The sequence below is a fragment of the Hibiscus syriacus genome, unplaced genomic scaffold (genome assembly GCF_006381635.1).
Source record: "Hibiscus syriacus cultivar Baekdansim isolate YM2019G1 unplaced genomic scaffold, ASM638163v2 tig00110777_pilon, whole genome shotgun sequence".
Taxonomy (NCBI): Eukaryota; Viridiplantae; Streptophyta; class Magnoliopsida; order Malvales; family Malvaceae; genus Hibiscus; species Hibiscus syriacus.
In genome coordinates this window covers 1,818,439-1,837,403 of record NW_024062858.1, presented here as the reverse complement: position 1 = coordinate 1,837,403, position 18,965 = coordinate 1,818,439, and the positions used below count along the sequence as shown (strand labels likewise).

General features: G+C 35.4%; 1 protein-coding gene across 1 annotated transcript; it reads right to left on the bottom strand.

The window, feature by feature from the left end:
• Window positions 1-317: 317 nt before the first annotated feature.
• Window positions 318-4,051, bottom strand: LOC120139912 (DNA-binding protein BIN4-like). The gene is made up of 12 exons (XM_039155010.1): window positions 3,695-4,051; window positions 3,324-3,522; window positions 3,095-3,156; window positions 2,518-2,755; window positions 2,309-2,370; window positions 2,167-2,220; window positions 1,610-1,727; window positions 1,243-1,289; window positions 1,132-1,158; window positions 940-1,015; window positions 662-792; window positions 318-569 (listed from the first exon to the last, which is right to left on the bottom strand). The coding sequence occupies exons 1-12, from the start codon at window positions 3,740-3,742 to the stop codon at window positions 465-467; spliced, it is 1,167 nt and encodes a 388-aa protein (XP_039010941.1). The 5' UTR covers window positions 3,743-4,051; the 3' UTR covers window positions 318-464.
• Window positions 4,052-18,965: the final 14,914 nt, after the last annotated feature.

Below are 18,965 nucleotides of genomic sequence, written 5' to 3'. Positions count from 1 at the left end.
TCCAATAGTCTTTTTTTAAAAATATATATTTTATTCAATTAAAATAATTATAATACTAATGTATACTAACACTTCAAAATTTCCAAAATTTTAAATTTTAAAATTGCTCGTTCAAATATAACCTTATTTTTATTTATTTATTTTGGGTGGGGTTTGACATTTTGAAGTTCACGCGACTGCAAACCCAAAATCATTTATACCATGGGAATGGGATTTTCATATTCCATTTCACAATTCATTTTCATCGACGTAGACTTTACCTGCCTGCCAATACCTCATCTTTCCAGAATAGACTGCGTTTAATAAAACACCATAAATTAAAATAAAAATACTTTATTTTAAGATTGTGGCCATTGAAATATTACGTTTGCATATGATTAATGAAAAAAACAGCAAACACGCAAGCCATGACATGTGATTCAGGAGCAGTGATTGCCAATACCACCATTGGCTCGTCTTCTCATTCATTTCTTGGCCTTGGGTTTCTTCGAAATGGCCGTCTTCTTTCTTGCTTTCTTCGCCGGCTGTGACTTTCCTCCACCAGTTTTACCTCTCTTCCGGGATGCCAACTACACCAACAGAGATGCATTCAAATGAGAAGAAGCATTCAAAGTTCTATTTAACAGAGATGAACTTTAGTCAAAGTGGTTTGAATGCATACAGATGTTTTCTCAGCTCTTCCTTTGGATTTCCCATTCATTTTCCCATCAATTTCCTCATTTTGCTCGGTTTGGTGCTTCAGCATCTTCTCGGCATCATCTTCAGAATCAAATGAGAAGCCCTCTAGCGTACCTATTAACGCCGAATCATATCAAAATATGAACCATAATAATCTAATGCTAGATTGAAGCACTATTTGCCCCCAACCCACCGTCTCATTTCTTCTCACCACAAAATGAATAACTAAATACGAAAAATAAAAGGCTAAAATAAGGGTACCTTCCACCATTGTTTCTGCTTCATAAACATTGGATTGTGGCTTCAGCTGAATGAAGTCATTCATGATAGCCTCTATCTGAGAACAGAATATGCAATTCAGAGAAGCAATAAAGAAACTTAACAGCAACATTCAGGAAATTAACAAGCCTCTGACTGATCAAAGCAATGCCGAAGTTAATTTCTAGGACAAACCTTAGCCTCAGTCTGGCCAAAGCTAACCTGTACAACAACAAAAAACTAGGTAAACAACATCAATACAATCACAAATGTCCAGAGAGAAAATGCAAGACGGAATTTACGCACGATGCAAAATGTTCTGGAAGGCACTATTGTTGTTTTGTATATGGTTCCTGAAAGAAAAACAAGCCATTTAAAACCAGTCATGAGAGACTAAGAAAGATAAGGTCTTCAACCTAGACCTGGAGTAAGGCCAAGATTTACTTAGAAAGAAAAGTACAAAAGATAGAGTTTAACTGAAAATTCAGTAACTTGCTGAACTTGAGTGCAGAGCGAGTCCAAGTATATAGGAATATACCTATGTTAGAATGTCTGTCTACCCTCAGAGCATCAGTAACTCACCAACCATTCAGAGATGATAATTTACAAGTTCAAACATAAAATAAACATATATATCATCTAAACCTAAGAAGAGCAGTCAAACAACACATGCCTTTTAAGTCTAAGAACATCTCATGATTTTCAGATGCAGAACCAGAAACTACAATTCGACCAACAGCCCCCATATCGCCACTCAGATCTATTGAATCCCCTTCGCACTCAACAAGTGCCTGCACAAGCCACAAAATTTCTTATTAATCACTGGCTCCTTTTCACTGTAGACATATGATCACAAGGCCAAAATTTATTTTCTTTAATTCTAAAATATTTAAGATCTCTGTAACACAAAAATATTTTGTTTATTTGAGGCTTCTACTTTGGCAAACAAAATCAAACCAAACTAGAGAGTTTTAGATTTTGAATTAAAATAAAAACACGAAGCTAAATCCTTAAAAGTACACATCTAGAGAGACCAAATATAATAGTTAAGACTGGTTTCTAGGTTTTCCCAAGTTGTTTGCAGAGCTTCAGTGGCTAAGACAGTAACAAAATTCTTAATTTTAGATTATTTCCTAGGCATTGTCAAAATCATCCTTCTTGAAATTCACAGCCAATTCTCTAGGAAAGCTCGTTGTAAATTAGCAATAACTATGACAAAATGTATCCTACCTTTGAGCGTTGAACTTTCTCGGACAGCACCAAAGGCAACCTTGAGGTGGAAACCTATATATTATAAATGTTGAATAATTCGGTGAATTAGAGGCTCAGATAACAAACAAGAAACCATCACGGTTGCTACCAACATTCTTACATGAGGTTCAATGTGCTTTTCTGATGCTGCCTCCTCAGCAGTTTTCACATTACCATTATTTTCTGTAACAGAATCAGACATTGCATGTGAAGCAACTTTGGTAGCTTTATCACATAAACGGCCTTTGCGTCAGCTATATGAATGTTTTAAGCTAGCCAAACCCAACACAAGTTAAAATCAAGTTTTACAGTACAAATCCGGTATCGTACCTGTAACCTTTGCACCATCTTTCGCATTCTTCTCCTTTTTGGGCGTCCGCCCCCCAATTTTTACCCCCTTTTTTGGAGATATTCCTTTAGAAGTCTTCTTTCGTGGAGCCTTTTCAACTCTGCCAGTCAGAACTGGATCACTGGTCTCACCACTTTCTTGAGATAAAGACACTTTCTCCTTCCTTCCAGGAGAATACTCAGAATCTGATGACAATGTCCAAACTGAACGATTTGCTGCCTGTTCAACATCCAACTACTTTCATCATCACCCATAGTAACAGTAGCCTCCAATCTAATCAGAGTAATACCAGGTTGGTTGTCTTATTATAGTATATGTCCCAAACATATGAAGTAACATTTACATTATAAAGCTTTTATCATCCTGTTAAACGAATGAACATGATTTTGTTCTATCATAAAACAATTCTTTCCAAAGCAAAAATGTCTTTAGGGTCTAAAATCAACTTTTTAAGTTTGATGACAGTTTTGATAGACCATGTCCATGACATGCTATATAATAAAGGAGCAGCCTGAATTGGGTAAATCCAAGGCAAGGTAATGCAATGTGAATTCTTACATGAGACCCCAAGTCTTTCTCGGACATTTCTTCCATAAAAACCTTTCCATCCTCCTCACTCCCTGTATCATTGCTAAAAAACAACAAAGTCAAGTTCAAAGAAAGGGCTAAGAAATCAAAAGCTGATATATCATATATTTTTCACAATTCATTTAAGCACCATTTCAGTTATTTGGAAACAACCCTAGCGTCAGTTCTTAAAATTCATATGAGTATTACTCCTTTTTACCTTCCTGTTTTTCGAAGACATCAGTTTTCTTCTTTTTCCAAGGTGTTTGATCTACTTCATCGTCGTTTACATTCTTCTTTTCCAATGTTGATGACCTGTGTAGAATGATGTCTTCATCATCAGTTTTATCCTCCCTAAGGAGGCTACCATTTGGCAAAGAATCGGAATCCGAAGATAATGTCAACTTAGAAGTTGGTGCCTGGAAGAAAAGTTAATTCGCGCCATTCGGTAAGAAAACAACTCGAATTTGCAAGAATAAGCTAACTGCTATAGGGTTTACGAATGAAAAAACTGATTAACCCTTAAATTTTTAGCCATAAAAAAATAATTCGCCGGGGGGGGATATAGTGAAGAATGCAGGGTAAATATACCTGAAAAGAGCGCAGCCAATCTGGAGAATCTTCCCTGGAGCTGTTCATTCCGCACCAATTGATATTCTCTGGTATTAGATAATACAAATTATGACTTGATCAGCACTTACAAGCTGCGAAAACACAGAAGAATTGTAAACAGGGAAACCCTAAAAGCCAAACAAATTAACTGTAATGCAACGGTGCCGGGTGTAGAAAATAGATCAAAGAGAGTAACAAACACTGAATAAGAAATTCAAATGAAAAGTGGAAAAAGGAAGAATAAGAGGAACAGAGAAGCTCTCATTAAGTTTGGGCCAAAGCCCTAAAGAATCAGGGAAGGTGAGTCGGTGAGTCGGTGAGTTTGGGATGGGATTTGATTTGAGAGTTAAAGCAGAGTTAGTGACTCGGTTATGGCTTTATTTAGACCTACACGATCGAGTCTGTTAATTTGGGCTGCTTTACTTTTGCATTAGGCTGAGTTTGATTTTGGTTATCATTACTTTAATTTAGAAATTCATAATTATAATTATTTGATTAAATAAACATATTACTTAAGTTTAATTAGCCTTTTATTTATTTTTTATTCTATATTAAGGTTATAATTGTAAAAAAACTAATTAATCATTTGTTTTTATGATCTAAATAAAAACATTTAAAATTATATTATATTATTTTATAAATTTTAATTATTTAAATAAAAATTCATTGAACAATCTCAGAAGTTTAAATATATTATTCTATCTTAAGATAATGGGTTCAAATTGTGACCCAACACAATTCCTTTGTCACCATAAAGTGACATTTCTCTCAGTTTAGCATAAGGTTGGCCTCTTCACATTGCTTCAACACTTTAGATAAATTGTCGAGGCATCGGTCAAAGTCATCGCCCGAGACGGAAAAATCATCCATGAATATTTCCAAGAAATCCTCCACCATGTTTAAAAAATGGCTATCATACACCTCTGAAAATTTGTCGTGGCATTACATAATCCGAACAGTATCCTCCTAAAGAAAATTTTAAACTTATTCCAATTAAACCACTAAATTTAAATTCTTACATTTTAGTCACTGATCCAATGTTTGGGGTATTACAATTCTCCCCCTTAAGAAAATTCATCATTGAATTTTTCATTGTACAAAGAGATGAGGAAATTGTCGTCTCATATCCTTTTCACGTTCCTATGTCGCTTCTTCTATTTTGTGATTTCTTACCAATTGGATCGTCTTATTCCTTAGTTGTTTAACTTCATATGCCAAAATCTACACCGGTTCTTCCTCGTAGGTCAGGTCAGGTTGAAATTTTATTTCTTCCGATGTTGTGATGTGCGAAGGATCTGATTAATATCTTCTGAGCATAGACACATGAAAAACATTGTGGATCTTTTCCATTTTCGATGGCAATGATAACTGATATGCCATTGGTCCAACTCTTTTAAATATCTCATAGGGTCCAATGAACCTAAGACTAAGCTTTCATTTTCGACCAAAATGAAGCACTTTCTCCACAAAGAGACTTTTAAAAATACTTTATCTCCTACTTGGAATTCGATTTCCTTTCTTTTAAAATCCGCGTAGGAATTTTGTCTGTCCATTGCCACTTTAAGGTTTTACTGCATTACCTAAAACTTTTATTCTACTTTTTTAATCAAATCAGGACCATAAATATCCTGATCTTTTAAATCATACCGATTAAGTGGCGTTCTGCATTTCCTTCCATACAACGCTTCATATGGTGTTATTTTAATGCTCGATTGATAATTGTTATTATAATCAAATTCTGCAAGCGACAAGTACTTCTCCCACGTTCCATAAAAATCAATCACACATGCTCTTAACATATTCCAGAACTTGAATCGTCCACTTCGATTGACCATTATTCTGAGGATGAAAAGTCGTGTTAAAGTTCAATTCGGGTACCTAATGCTCCATGTAAAGATTTCCAAAACCTCGAAATAAACCTTGGATCTCTGTTCGATACTATGAAAATTGGTACTCCATGCAATCAAACTATCTCCTTGATGTATAATTCTGCATACTTATCCATTGAAAAATCAGTTAGAAACAGGAATGAAATGTGAGATCTTTGTCAAACGGTCCATAATAACCCAAATTGAATCATTTTTATTTGGTGTCAATGGTAATCCCATTACAAAATCCATCGTAATTATTTCCCATTTCTATTGAGGTATAGAGATTGGTTGCAATGGTCCTGAAGGCACTTGATATTCAACTTTTACTTGTTGGCAGGTAAGACACTTTGCATCAAACTCTGATATTTCTCTTTTCATGTCTGGCCACCAGAAACTCCATTTCAGATCTTGATACATCTTGTTCCCTCCTGGATGCATGGTCAATGGACTACAATGAGCTTCTAACAATATAACTTTATTTAGCTCTTCATCATTTGGAATACAAACTTTATCTCTATAATATAAATGTTTATTTGACTTTTCCTCGAAGTCTTTAATTTCACATTTTTCCACTTGTTTTATTTTTATTAAACACTTATCATCTTTCTTTTGAAATTCTTTTATCCAATCCAAGAGTAAAGATTTTAGCTTTAATTCAACCATTAGAACACCATTATTTTTAACGCGAGTCGAGCATCTAACACGCGTAGAGCTACAAAAGTCTTTCAGCTAAGAGCATCAGCTACTACATTAGCCTTCCTGGGGTAATAATCTATAATTGCATCATAATCTTTAAGTAGCTCGATCCATCTCCTTTGTCTTAAATTTAGCTCCTTTTGAGTCAACATGTACTTTAAACTTTTGTGATATGTGAAGATATAAAAAAACTCACCATATAAATAGTGACGCCAAATCTTCAATGCAAACACTACCGCTTTGTGGCTTAAGAACGTGTGTTGGATAATTCTTCTCATGTGGCTTAAGCTGTCTTGAAGCATAGGCTATCACTTTTCCATCTTGCATCAAGACACATCCCAGGCTATTATGGGAACATCACTAAAAATTGTATAATCCTTGCCTGATTCTTGTTGCACTAACACTGGAGCTTCCGTAAGTACCTTCTTTAAAGATTCAAAACTTTATTATAATTTATCCGTCCAATTGTTGGGCATATATTTCTTTAACAACTTTGTCAATGGGGAGGAAATCATTGAAAAGTTCTTAACGAACCTTCGATAATATCCAGTCAAGCCTAAGAAACTCCGTAATTCTGAAACATTTCTTGGGACTTCCCAATCTAATATAGCTTGAATCTTATTAGGATCCACCCAAATCCCCTCTACAGAAATCACATGTCTAAGAAATGCAATTTTAGATAACCAAAACTCACACTTAGACAATATAACATAAAGTTTCTTGTCTCGTAGTGTTTGAAGAATCACTCGCATATGGGCGTCATGCTCTTCATTTGTCTTTGAATAAATCAAAAATCGTCAATGAAGACGACCACAAGCTGATCGAGATAGGGTTAAAACAATCTATTCATGAGGTTCATAAATGCAGTTGGTGCATTGGTTAACCCAAATGGCATAACTACAAATTCATAATGGCCATACCAAGTCCTAAAAGTCATCTTTGGAATGTCCCTTTCTTGAATCTTCAACTGGTGGTAGCCAGAACACAAACCAATATTCGAAAACATCGAAGCTCCCTTGAGTTGACCAAACAAATCGTCGATTCTTGGAAGAGGATACTTATTCTTTATGGTCACCTTATTGAGCTATCGATAATCAATGCATAGACGCATCAAACTATCTTTCTTCTTTAAAAATAATACTGGTGCACCTCAAGGTGATTTACTAGGTCTGATAAATCCCTTATTCAGCAGTTCTTGCAACTGAATCTTTAACTCACTCAGTTTCTTTGGGGCCATTCCGTAAGGAGCCATCGAAATTAGAGATGTTCCCGGCATGACCTCAATTTTAAATTCAACTTCTCTATTGGAAGGTAATCTCGACAACTCTTTTGGAAATACATCTGGAAATTCTCAGATTGTTGAAATATTTTCTAGTCATTTCTCCTTGACTCGAGTATCGATCACATTGGCGATGAAAGCTTGACATCCTTGTAGCATTAACTTATTGGCTGAAATTACAGATATCACATTAACTAATGGATTAAATCTTTCACTAATCACAATTTCTTCTGATCCCTCAAGACTTAGCAAAACTACTCGCTTCAATCGACAATCGACATTGGCATGGTAACGATATAGCCAGTCCATTCCCAGAATAACTTCAAACTCATCAAAGGGTAATTACATTAGATTAGCAGGGAATTCAATTCCTTGAATCCTTATAGGACACCCTCAACAAATTTGATTTACCTAAGCACTATACTTTAGCGGATTAGTTACAATCATCTCTCTACAAATAGATTCTAACTGAATTCTCAAATCTTTCAGCAGTTTTCTACTAACATATGAATAAGTTGATCCCGAGTCAATTAAAACTAAAATAGGTTTATCAACTAACTGGAAAATACCTGCAATGATCTCAGGATCATCACAATCTTCACTAGTCTTAAGGTTTTACACTCGAGCAGTTGAGCGCACGTCAGGTTGAGTGGTCGAATTAGACTGATTCCTTCATCTGCCTCGTCCTCTACCTCTCTGAGGTACAGTAGCATATCTCTCTGATTGTTTAGGCTCCCCAGTCATAAATAGGCAATCCCGGATAAAATGTCATATCCCCCCACATTTAAAGCATGCTCCGAAGGCCCTTCAACAAATACCATTATGTTGTTTTCCACAATGTTGACATTGAGTTGACTTTCTTGCTTCTGATTCAACTGATTGAGTCTTCTTAGCTCTTCTTTGATGATCTAGTGTGAGGCCAAAAACCCAAACCTCGACTCTTCTTTGATTGAGCTGCACTTGACGAAGCACCAACTCTCTTATTCCACTTGGTCTTTTGCTCCATAAATTTCTCATTTTGAGCTCGATCTAAGGCTTTAGCTCGATTCACTATTTCTTGAAATGTGGAAAGATTCACTCCTAGCAATAGCTCCTTCAATCTGGAGCACAAACTCTCTACGAACCAATCACACGAATCTTTTTTCGTAGGGACCAACTCTGCTGCAAATCTACTCAACTTGTTTAATTCGCACTCGTATTCATACACAGTGCAATTACATTGCTTCAAACTCATAAATTCTTGTTTAATTTGACGGGTAAACTGATCGCCTATATACTTCTTCTTAAATTCTTCCAAAAAGAATGACCACTTGATCTCTAGATACTCTCATTGTCACATTGGTCCACCATATTTGTGTTTGTCCTCGCAGCAATAAAACTGCACAATCTAATTCCTCCATTTCAGAACAATGAAGACCCTCAAGCATAATCTTAATGTCGTTTAACCATAGATCCGCAGTAACGGGACCTTCTTCAGTTTCTCCTCTAAATTCAGGTGCTCCTAAACTTCTTAGCTCCTTAGCCACATTCATCTTAGGAGGTAAGACAACAGACGGTTGGAAACGCATTAGAATCGCGTCCAACGTATGGAAAAAGGTCCCTTGATCTTGTACAGGCACTCCCTGAGGCGTCTGTTCTTCACCTTGCCTACTTGGGGCAGGTGAATTAATACTACCCTCATTTCTATCTTCCGTTTCACTTCTGGAGCCCTTGTAATCCGATATCTATTAAGATAATATTATTATTCTATCAGTAAGGATAACGTATTAATTACCTTATCAGATCAGAAATGTTTAACTTTTAGTTGATATGTACGTTTTTTTAAAACAAAAATGGGTTCATTTAGAACTTAAAATCAGTTAAACCTTAGCTCTGATACCAATAAATGTAACACACTCAACCCGTACCCGACCCAGATACGAATTCGAGGTGTCACATTGACTTTTCAAAACTTTTAATATTTAAAAGTGCATATAAAATTTAAAAGCTTAATTGTATTTGAGTGGTGAAACCCTTATAACAAAATTTTTATTGAAAATTTATAATGAAAATAAAACATTCTATAATTTACATAAATATAAATGTAATTGATTACAAAATGGATCAGAGCATTTCAATTTAAAACATTATAATACATACCAACAAAATTACAAAATAAGAAACCTACATTCAAATTGTTCTGATCTAATCCTCTTCGGGAGTATGATGTCATCTCCTAGTTTTATCCTTCAGTTTGAACCTACGTGTGAAACAATCACACGCTAAGTCGTTGACTTAGTGAGGCAAGTACGAGTAAAATAAAACATTGTAAAGTTTTTTCTTACTTATCTCATAGAAAATATTTCACGAAGAGTTCAATTTACAATTCATGCCAAGAATGTATACTTTTACACATTATTCAGTTTATATTATTTTGTTTTTAATAGCCTAATGCATACTACTAAGAACTCTAGGTATTTGAGTATATTGAGGTTGTGCACTAATTCAGTCACCACTGCTCACATATTTTGCACCGAAGTGCCATATATTTATCCAGAAGGACCACATAAGTTTGTCTCGAATGACCACATAGGTTTGTCCCGAATGACCATATAGAACCCTCGACTCTTGGCATACCAACTATACCTCTAATTCTCATACATAGACCTTGGGCTTTAACCACATAATTATTTCTCATTTCATTATTCAAAGTGTTTCTTATTCTCATAGAGTACATTCACGTATAGGTAACTTTCACGTATATCACTTTCGCTTATCACATAGATTATTTTCATATAGAACACAATAATATACATATAGAATCAAATAATACTGTGAAAATACACTTTATCTAAAGCATAATAAAAATAATTACATAAAATAAATAAAATGTTTTCGATCAAAAACTTCGAGGTTGCTTATTGCAAATCGTCCTCATATCTATTATAAAACAAATGAGTTGCACTCACCTTTGCCTCACGTAAGTCCTAACCGAAATCATTTTTAATTTTCGTTCAATATCTTTTCTATATCGCTTCGATCAGTACGTTATTGTTCCCAATCTAGAAAACAATATGACTAAGATCAATACCAACTTTCCATTAATGAATAACCAATTTGCACTCACATAAACGAAATGAAACACCTAAGTCAACATTATAGGCTGAATAGTATCGGTAGCCCTTCTACAGCACTGATACTTCTCTTTTAGGGTACCAATACCCACTTCGGTATCAATACCATTTTAGCATTCTGGAATTTTATTTTTGATTACGGTATCGATACATCCCTCTTGGTATCGATACCTTCACATCAGTATCGATATTCTTCAATCAATATCAATATTGGTCTTCTGATTCATCCATTTTCCAGCAAATTATCCTTATAGTATCGATACTGTTCTTCCAATACCGATACCCTTACTAGAAATTCATATTTTTCACTTTGAATTTTTCCAAAATTTCACTTAAAACTCATAATTTTTACTCCGAATAAATTCTTAACCTCTTTAGCACTTATACCACACAAATTTTGTCCATTAATGCTCTTATAACATCTAAATTTCTCCATAAAGCTCTTATAACTAAAAATCACACTAAATATTCAAACAAGTCCTTAATCCTTTCTAATACTTCTAACTTTTTAATTAATCCCTTGACAAGTCAATTATGTCATTAGAAATCCAAATACTAATCCATATCATCAAATCCCTAAAAACTCATTTTACTAATCCATCATTAATTCACCAATCTCTTAGTTTATATTCATATTATAGCTTCTTCAAGCTTCCATATCACTAAGTAACTCAAAACCAACTCAAAAATGAAAAGAATAATCAACTTGAGACAAACGCACCTTATCAATGGAGCCACGGGAAGAGGAGGAGAAGAAGAAAAATAAGCCAAGCTTCCAAACAATTTTTTCCCTTTCTTTTGACCTTAATAACTTAAAATATCTTTTAAAATGAATTTTAAATTCATATCCTGCTAAAATTCCTCTTTACCCTTTCATTCTTCCATCTTTGCTAATAAGTCCTAAACATAAATTTCTAAAATTAGTCCTTGAATTTTTCAACTTATACCAATTAAACCAATAAATTATAAATTCTTACATTTTAGTCACTGACTCGATGTTTGGGGTATTACACGTTGACTTCATTGTATAACATCACAACTTGAGTCCAGTCGTGGAATCCATTATTGGTGTACTTGCGAAGCAAACTTTTGTATCGGTCCCAACAACCATATATAGACTCTTCATCATCTTGGCGAAACTTGTGATGTAATTGCGAAGTTGGGTGTTCATGTTGGGAGGATTATATCACATCAAATTTTTTTTTCACAAGTCAATCTAAGACTCCATTGAACCGGACGGAACTCCACTAAGCCAAACTCTTGCTCAGTCGTGCAAAGAGTAGGGAATAATTTTAGCTTCAGCACGTCTTCATGCACACTTTTTTTCCTAAACGAGTTGCACACTTCAAGGAAAACACATACATGTAGCCTAGCATCTTCATTAGGCGAGCCACCAAATTGACCAATATAATTTAACATGATGAACATCATCGATTTGAGTTCAATATAGACTGTCTGAATTTTTAGTGTCATGATTCCAGGGTTGAGATCATCGAGAATAGGGGTTAAGTGATCTCGTATAGCTCGTTGTCTTGCAACATTTCTGGGAACATTATTTGTCGCAACCTCGGGATATGTATGATCCTCCATTTAGTTATGAGCCTGATATGACAGTTGATTCATATTGCCTCTAGCAAATTGAGCACGTCATTTTCGTCTGAACAATTGCTCGATCTCATGTTCAATGGATATTAATGGTTCGTCACCAGCTCTTCTGGTTATATAACGACAAAAAAACCTACAAATAAATTAAGAAAACAAACAATTAAAACTAAAATAAAATAAATAAATAATTTAACAAGAAAATAAAATTTGCTATAACAAAACTTATCAAAATTCCTTCAGTTACCAATCCCCGACAATGGCTCCAAAAATATGATCGCATGTATATGTGTGTATTGTGACACGTAAATCTATGCAAGTATACATAATAGATGTAATTAATATAGTAGTAAGTGAGTTATCGTCTCCATAAGTATTGGGGTGAATTTTTTAAAGAATGTCACAACTAGAACTAGGTGTCAATAACTAGTCCTGATGAGTGTTCAAAATCGTTAATCTTTGCTCGTTATTTCTTCAATTTTGTGGAATTATTGCTGCTGAATTGGTCGTGTTATGCTTGTTTTCGTGTAGGTCCTTACTTTCCAGAATTAGTGACAAAACAGGCGCATTCTGAATTTTTTTAATTATTTGGTCACGACTGGAGACATGGGCACGACTCTGGGCATGATGCGGTGTGACATGAAAGTTTCTAGAAGGTCCAGTCAGCGACAGTTTCTAAAAGACTTCCTCCGCACGCCTTCTGGAAGATGGACGAGCAGAGTTGCATTAGGAGACTAGTTTAAGTTTGAATTTAAATTAAAAAAACAATTATCTTAGGATTATTTTATTTTATTTTCTTATTTATCCTTAGGCTTTGAGAGGCTATAAATATCCACTTGGGGTAAGCCTAAACACAATACTCAAATTACAATCTTCTTTTCTCTCTAGTTTTATTAAAGCTTTCTCTTTTTACTTTTCAAGTTTTCATTTTTCTTTTATTTTCAAGTCTTGTTTTTAAATATGCTAAGTATGACTTTTGTCATGCTTAGCTAAATTTTTCATAAGCCGAGAGCTGACGCGATGACTCAATTCCAACTGGAGAATTGAAACAGGCCCTTTATATCTTCGGAATATCTCTCTCAATCTCTGTGCTTATTTTTCAAAATAAAAACAAGTTTTCAAAATCAAAGATTGACTTTGGTCAAGAGGTTGTTACGATTAAATGTGTGGGAGGAAGATTCGGCTTATGGAAAGCAAATTTGACTTTCTGAGAACACACTTGGTGAGATGGTTTCTCCAAGAGGGAATTGAGATCCGAATTGACGGTTATTGAAGCAACAATCTGAGTCGATCACCACGAACTTAAATGGTAATTGATCTACGACAATTGATGTTGATAGAATCAATTCCCGAAGCCGGAATCAAAGATTGCTTTGGGAATTTGGTATACAAGATAGAGTCCCAGGGATAGCCCTTGTAGACAAAGAAACCGACGTGAATCCCAGGGGAAAAATCTTATTCGATGATCTAAAGGAAATTGAGTCAAATCGAAGCTTGAGGCTATTTTTACCGTATTTATTCACAATCTTTACCCTCTTATTTTTACTTTAATTGCTTTTATTTATTTAATCATTTTTACTATTTAAATCTCATATTACAAACCCTTTTTTACTATTTTCGCCTCGTTAGAACCATTCAAACATAAAACCCGGAGATTGAAGCTAAAGCTAGGAGACTCCACGCAAAGACACTTCGGGAAAGAAGGAGACAACAAACATATCCAGAAGAATAATCAAATTCAGGTAATACAAATCCGATGGCCGATCCTACTATCTGGGAGTTAGTCGTGGTACCCATTGAACAAGGGCCTATGTGTATTGATTTTCCCTAAGGAGAAACTCTGTACTAGTTGAAAACCAGCCTTATTCATCTCCTCCCTACATTCCGTGGATTGCCAAACAAGGACCCACACAAATATCTCAAGGAATTTCACATGGTCTGCTCCAGCATGAGACCACAAGGAGTAACCGAGGACCAAATCAAACTTAGAGTTTTTCCTTAGCCGAATCGGCTAAGGAGTGGTTATTTTATCTTCATCCTAATTCTATTACTACTTGGGCTCAAATGACTCGTATTTTTCTTAACAAGTTTTTCCCTGCGACGAAAGTAAGTGAACTACGAAGGAGAATACTTGTAATCAAGCAGCTTGATGGAGAGTCACTTTACGACTACTGGGAGCGGTTTAAGAAGTTATGTTCTAGTTGCCTACAACATGAGTTAACTGAACAAACACTCCTTCAATACTTTTATGAAGGATTATCTCCCCTAAAAATGAATATGATCAATGCTGCTAGCGGTGGAGCCTTAGTAAATATGACTCCTACCGAGGAAAGGGACTTAATATCCACGATGGCCGCAAATTCCCAACAGTTCCGCACAAATAAAGAACCTTCTCGAAGGGTTCATGAGATAAGTTTGTCTTCCTTAGAAAATAAAATAGACAAGTTAACTAAAGTCGTAAACTCTCTTGTTGTATAAAAGACTGGACAAAACTGATTATATGGAATATGTGCATCACCTGATCATCCGACAGATGATTGTCCACTGATTCAAGATGACACAACAGCTCAAGTCAATGCAATCGGGAATTTTCTGGGACCCCCAAAGAGCTTATAACCCCTACGACAATACTTACAACCCAGGATGGAGGGATCATCCGAACTTCAGTTATGCTCAGAACCTGAGACCGAATCAAGGTTATTAAGCGAGACCACCTCTACCACCACAACAACCGTAAAAGACATCATTGGAGTCGATTGTCAAGAGGTTAGCACTTTCCCAGAAAAAATTCCAAAATCGTATTGAATCCTACTTACAAGTGATAGACAAGCATGTGATCAACTAGCTCAAACCGTAGGCCGCTTGGAATCACAAGGTAAGCTTCCGTCTTAAACTGAAGTAAACCCGAGGAAGAACGTCAGCACCATCACTCTTCGGAGTGGTATAGTAGTAGCGCCACCTGTTCCATCAGACGAAGCAGTCCAAAAAGATAAGAATACCGATGATCCAAGATCTCAGAAAGAGAATAATGAAGAACAAACATACGACCTGACGCCACTGCCCTATGACGTGCCACCGCCTTTTCCATCGAGGTTGTTGAGTTAATCGAATGACGAAATTGGCCAAGAGGGGGTGAATTGGCAATAAAAATTTTTGGAAGCTTTTGCAGAAAATTGAAAGTAATTGCACAGCGATTTACAGTGGTTCGACTTTCTCAAACAAAGTCTACGTCCACTACCATAGCTATCCACACTAAGGATTTTCCAACAAATTCACTAATTTGTTATTTCTTTTGAGGCCAAAGAGATAACCTTACAATTCCCTCAAGAGTATACCCCAACTCTTGAGAACACTCTTTTCTCAAAGAGAAGATTACAAATTTGCAAACTTACAAGAAAACCTCACAAGGTAAGATGTTTGCACAATTCTAGAACAAAGAAAAGAACACTCAAAGATGAATACAATTGAGCACAAAAAGTGTTCTTGAAAGCAAAATGAATATTGAATGAAAATAGGCTTGAAATGATCAAACTTGAAGTTTGATGCTTTCTCTTTGATTCTCTCTTGATTCTAGTTGCTTGATGTTTCTTGTTGTTGATCAATGGCTTCTAAGCTTGCTTAAATACACCTTGGATCACTTCTGAACGTTGGGGATGATTAGAGAAGATATTATAGCCGTTTTAGTGTGAAAACATTTAATAAAACAGCTTGGAGCGTGGGGGGAATCGGTTCCCCCTTGAAGGGAATCGATTCCTAAGTGTAAAATTCAAATATTTCGACCGTTGTACAAGGGGGAATCGGTACCCCCTTGGGGGGGATCGGTTCCCTCCGAGCATACTGGAATTCTCGGAGCAAAACTGTTTAGGGGGAATCGGTTCCTCCTATGGGGGGAATCGGTTCCCTCTGAGCATTCTGGAAATCTCGGGGTCAAAACCATTTAGGGGGAATCGGTTCCTCCTATGGGGGGAATCGGTTCCCTCTGAGCAATCTGTAATTTTTGGCTTTGAATTGGTTCGAAATACTTTGTAAAATTATTTTGAAATTGTTTTATGATTAAAACTTAATTTTACACTTAAGTAAGGATTAAAAATGATTTTTGAAATATTTGGAGTAATGTTTTGATATTCGAATAGTTATATCGAATATACTTAGAAAATCATTTGGAAAATCTTAAAATCCATTTAACTTAATTTGTTATATCGAAATATCAAAATGTTTCAACAATCTCCCCCTTTTTGATATAACAAAACATTTTAGTAATTTTAAGATTTTTGAAATCAAGTTTTGAAATTACTCCCCCTTACTTTAACACTTCTTCAATTTATCATGTAAAACATTTAACACTTATTCTTCTCCCCCTTTTTGTTAAATCAAAAAGACATTGTAAAACAAGGTTTTGAAATCATTTAGCCAATTGATTTATTAATTATAAGCTTAAGCTGCTAAGATCACAATCAAAAGAGAGGTTAGCCATTAGTTTCATAAATCAATATTCATAAATAATGTGATATGGCAAAATTGGTCATATTGCTAATGATGATGTAAATGATGCAAAAATGAATAAAACACCAAACATATAAGTTCACACCATTCATAAATCCAAAATCCAACAATCCACAAAATCAAACAATCCAAAATATCCAAAATGTTGAAACAATATTCTTTTTGTTCAAAGTTTTAAAACTAAACACATAATCAAACATCCGGATCGGTAGGAGGAAAACGGGCTCGCATAGCGGCCATCTCGTGTGTGAGTTCATTGATACGAGCGTTGGTTGATTCATTGTTTGCACGCATCTCCTGAAGAATCTCTAATTGTTGAGCTCCCATTGTGGATAAATGAGACTCTATAGAGGAAAAGCGCGAATCCATTATCGCATAACGGAAATCAAATGTCTCCATAAAGGATTGAAAATATGGAGGCATTTGAGTCGATTGTTGTGCGTGCTCCTCGGGTTGTTCAGGTTCTTCTTCAGCTTCATCGATATCCCTCATTAATTGTTCAAACTCGGGATCTTCGTCAGCTTCGGGTGGAGCTTGTGAAGAACTAGCTCCCGGAGTAGAAGATCGAACCCATGCACCGGTTTCCTTATTTTTGACCCATCCCGCTCTTGTTAAAGAAAGAAGATTGATTTGTTTCTTAAGAGGAAATGAGGCATCTAGACCAACTCGGAGTTCGGCTTTAGAAAAGAGATTACTAAGGATACAACCGTAAACTAGTGAAGAACAGAGTTTCTTATTTGGCACTAAGTTAACGGTTTCAACGATCTCAGCAAAGATAATCTCGGAAAGGTTTATTTTTATATTGTTTTCAAAACAATGCAACCACCAAAGGTCTAAAGCTCTAAGAGTAGAATAACGACCCCCGGATGGTCGAAACCACCAAGTGATCATAAGATGAAGAAAACGCTCATGGAGATCTAAAACACTTGCACTATCATTCCGTTTATATCGTGAGCCTAAAACTTGTTTTTCGTTTGATAAACCTTCATTGTCCAAGCCTAAGGCATTGGCTATGTAATCCGGATCAAGATGGAAATATTGACCTAGGAGGTAGGAACGCACTCCTATGGTTTTGGTTTTGTCACGATTTTTGATACAAACGGCATAACAGTAGAAGATACGAACAAGTTGATGATAGACAATGGGTTCAAGTTCGAAAAGTTTATCAAATTTCCATTCGTGCAAGATAGGGAGATATTTAAAGTTAATATCAACCATAGTTTGAAGAGAAGGGATACGTTCTTCCCTAATCTTATACGAGTCAAAATATTGGTAAAACCAATAACGATAATCTTTAGGACCCGGTTGATTGAAACAAGAATTTTGGATAGTCAAGTTAGGATCAAGATTTGGAATAGGATTTTGAGGAATAGGAGGAGGATTTGGTTGACGACTAGAACGACTAGATGAAGACCTAGCACGTTTAGGATTGGACATGGTGAAGGAAATCGGAATATATCGAATAACCTGCAATTTTAAAACAAATGTATGCAATTCAATTAATCCCAAAACTTAATTGAGTCCTCAATATTTCAAGGTTCTCTAAATCAATCCTAATGGGCAAAGTTTTTGAAAAACTTTTGAAAAATATGGTTTTGAGAAACAATATATGTATAGTTTTTATAACAACAACATAATTTAATCAAAACACAATTTTTTTTTATATTTCGAAAATTAATAATTTTTGGAAAATTCTTGTGTTTTTGATGAAATTAGTTGTAATATCTAGTTTCTAATCACTAAACAATCAATGCCCGATTACTATTTCAACCTAGAACTAATTACAACTAATCCTATGTTCAAAAATAATGAAATAGAGAGTTTAGAAAAATTACCTTGAAAGATGAAGATTGAGGGGATTTAAATGTTGTTTGCACGATTTTAATGATTTCAACAGGTTTAGAAGATGATATTTGAAGCAAATTCCGATTAATATCGTTGATTTGAGACAAAAATGGAGATTTGGGTTATCTAGAGGAGAGGAACGGCGGAAGAAGAGAGGAAATGAGGGTTTTTTCATTTTTTTTGGTGTTCTGCCCGATTTTAACAGAACCCCAGGGGGGTATCAATTCCCCTGTGGGGGGAATCGGTTCCCCTTCAAAGGGGGAATCGGTTCCCTCAAGGGGGATCGATTCCCTCTGCACCAAAATGCTAAAATCCGATTTTTAAGCACAAAATGCTAAATT

Coding starts and splice junctions, on each gene's coding strand:
- LOC120139912 (XM_039155010.1), bottom strand. CDS start 3,742: ATGAACAGCTCCAGGGAAGATTCTCCAGATTGGCTGCGCTCTTTTCAG. Junction 1,728..2,166: donor AGAAAGTTCAACGCTCAAAG/GTAGGATACATT, acceptor TGGCTTGTGCAG/GCACTTGTTGAGTGCGAAGG. Junction 1,016..1,131: donor TTGGCCAGACTGAGGCTAAG/GTTTGTCCTAGA, acceptor TTCTGTTCTCAG/ATAGAGGCTATCATGAATGA.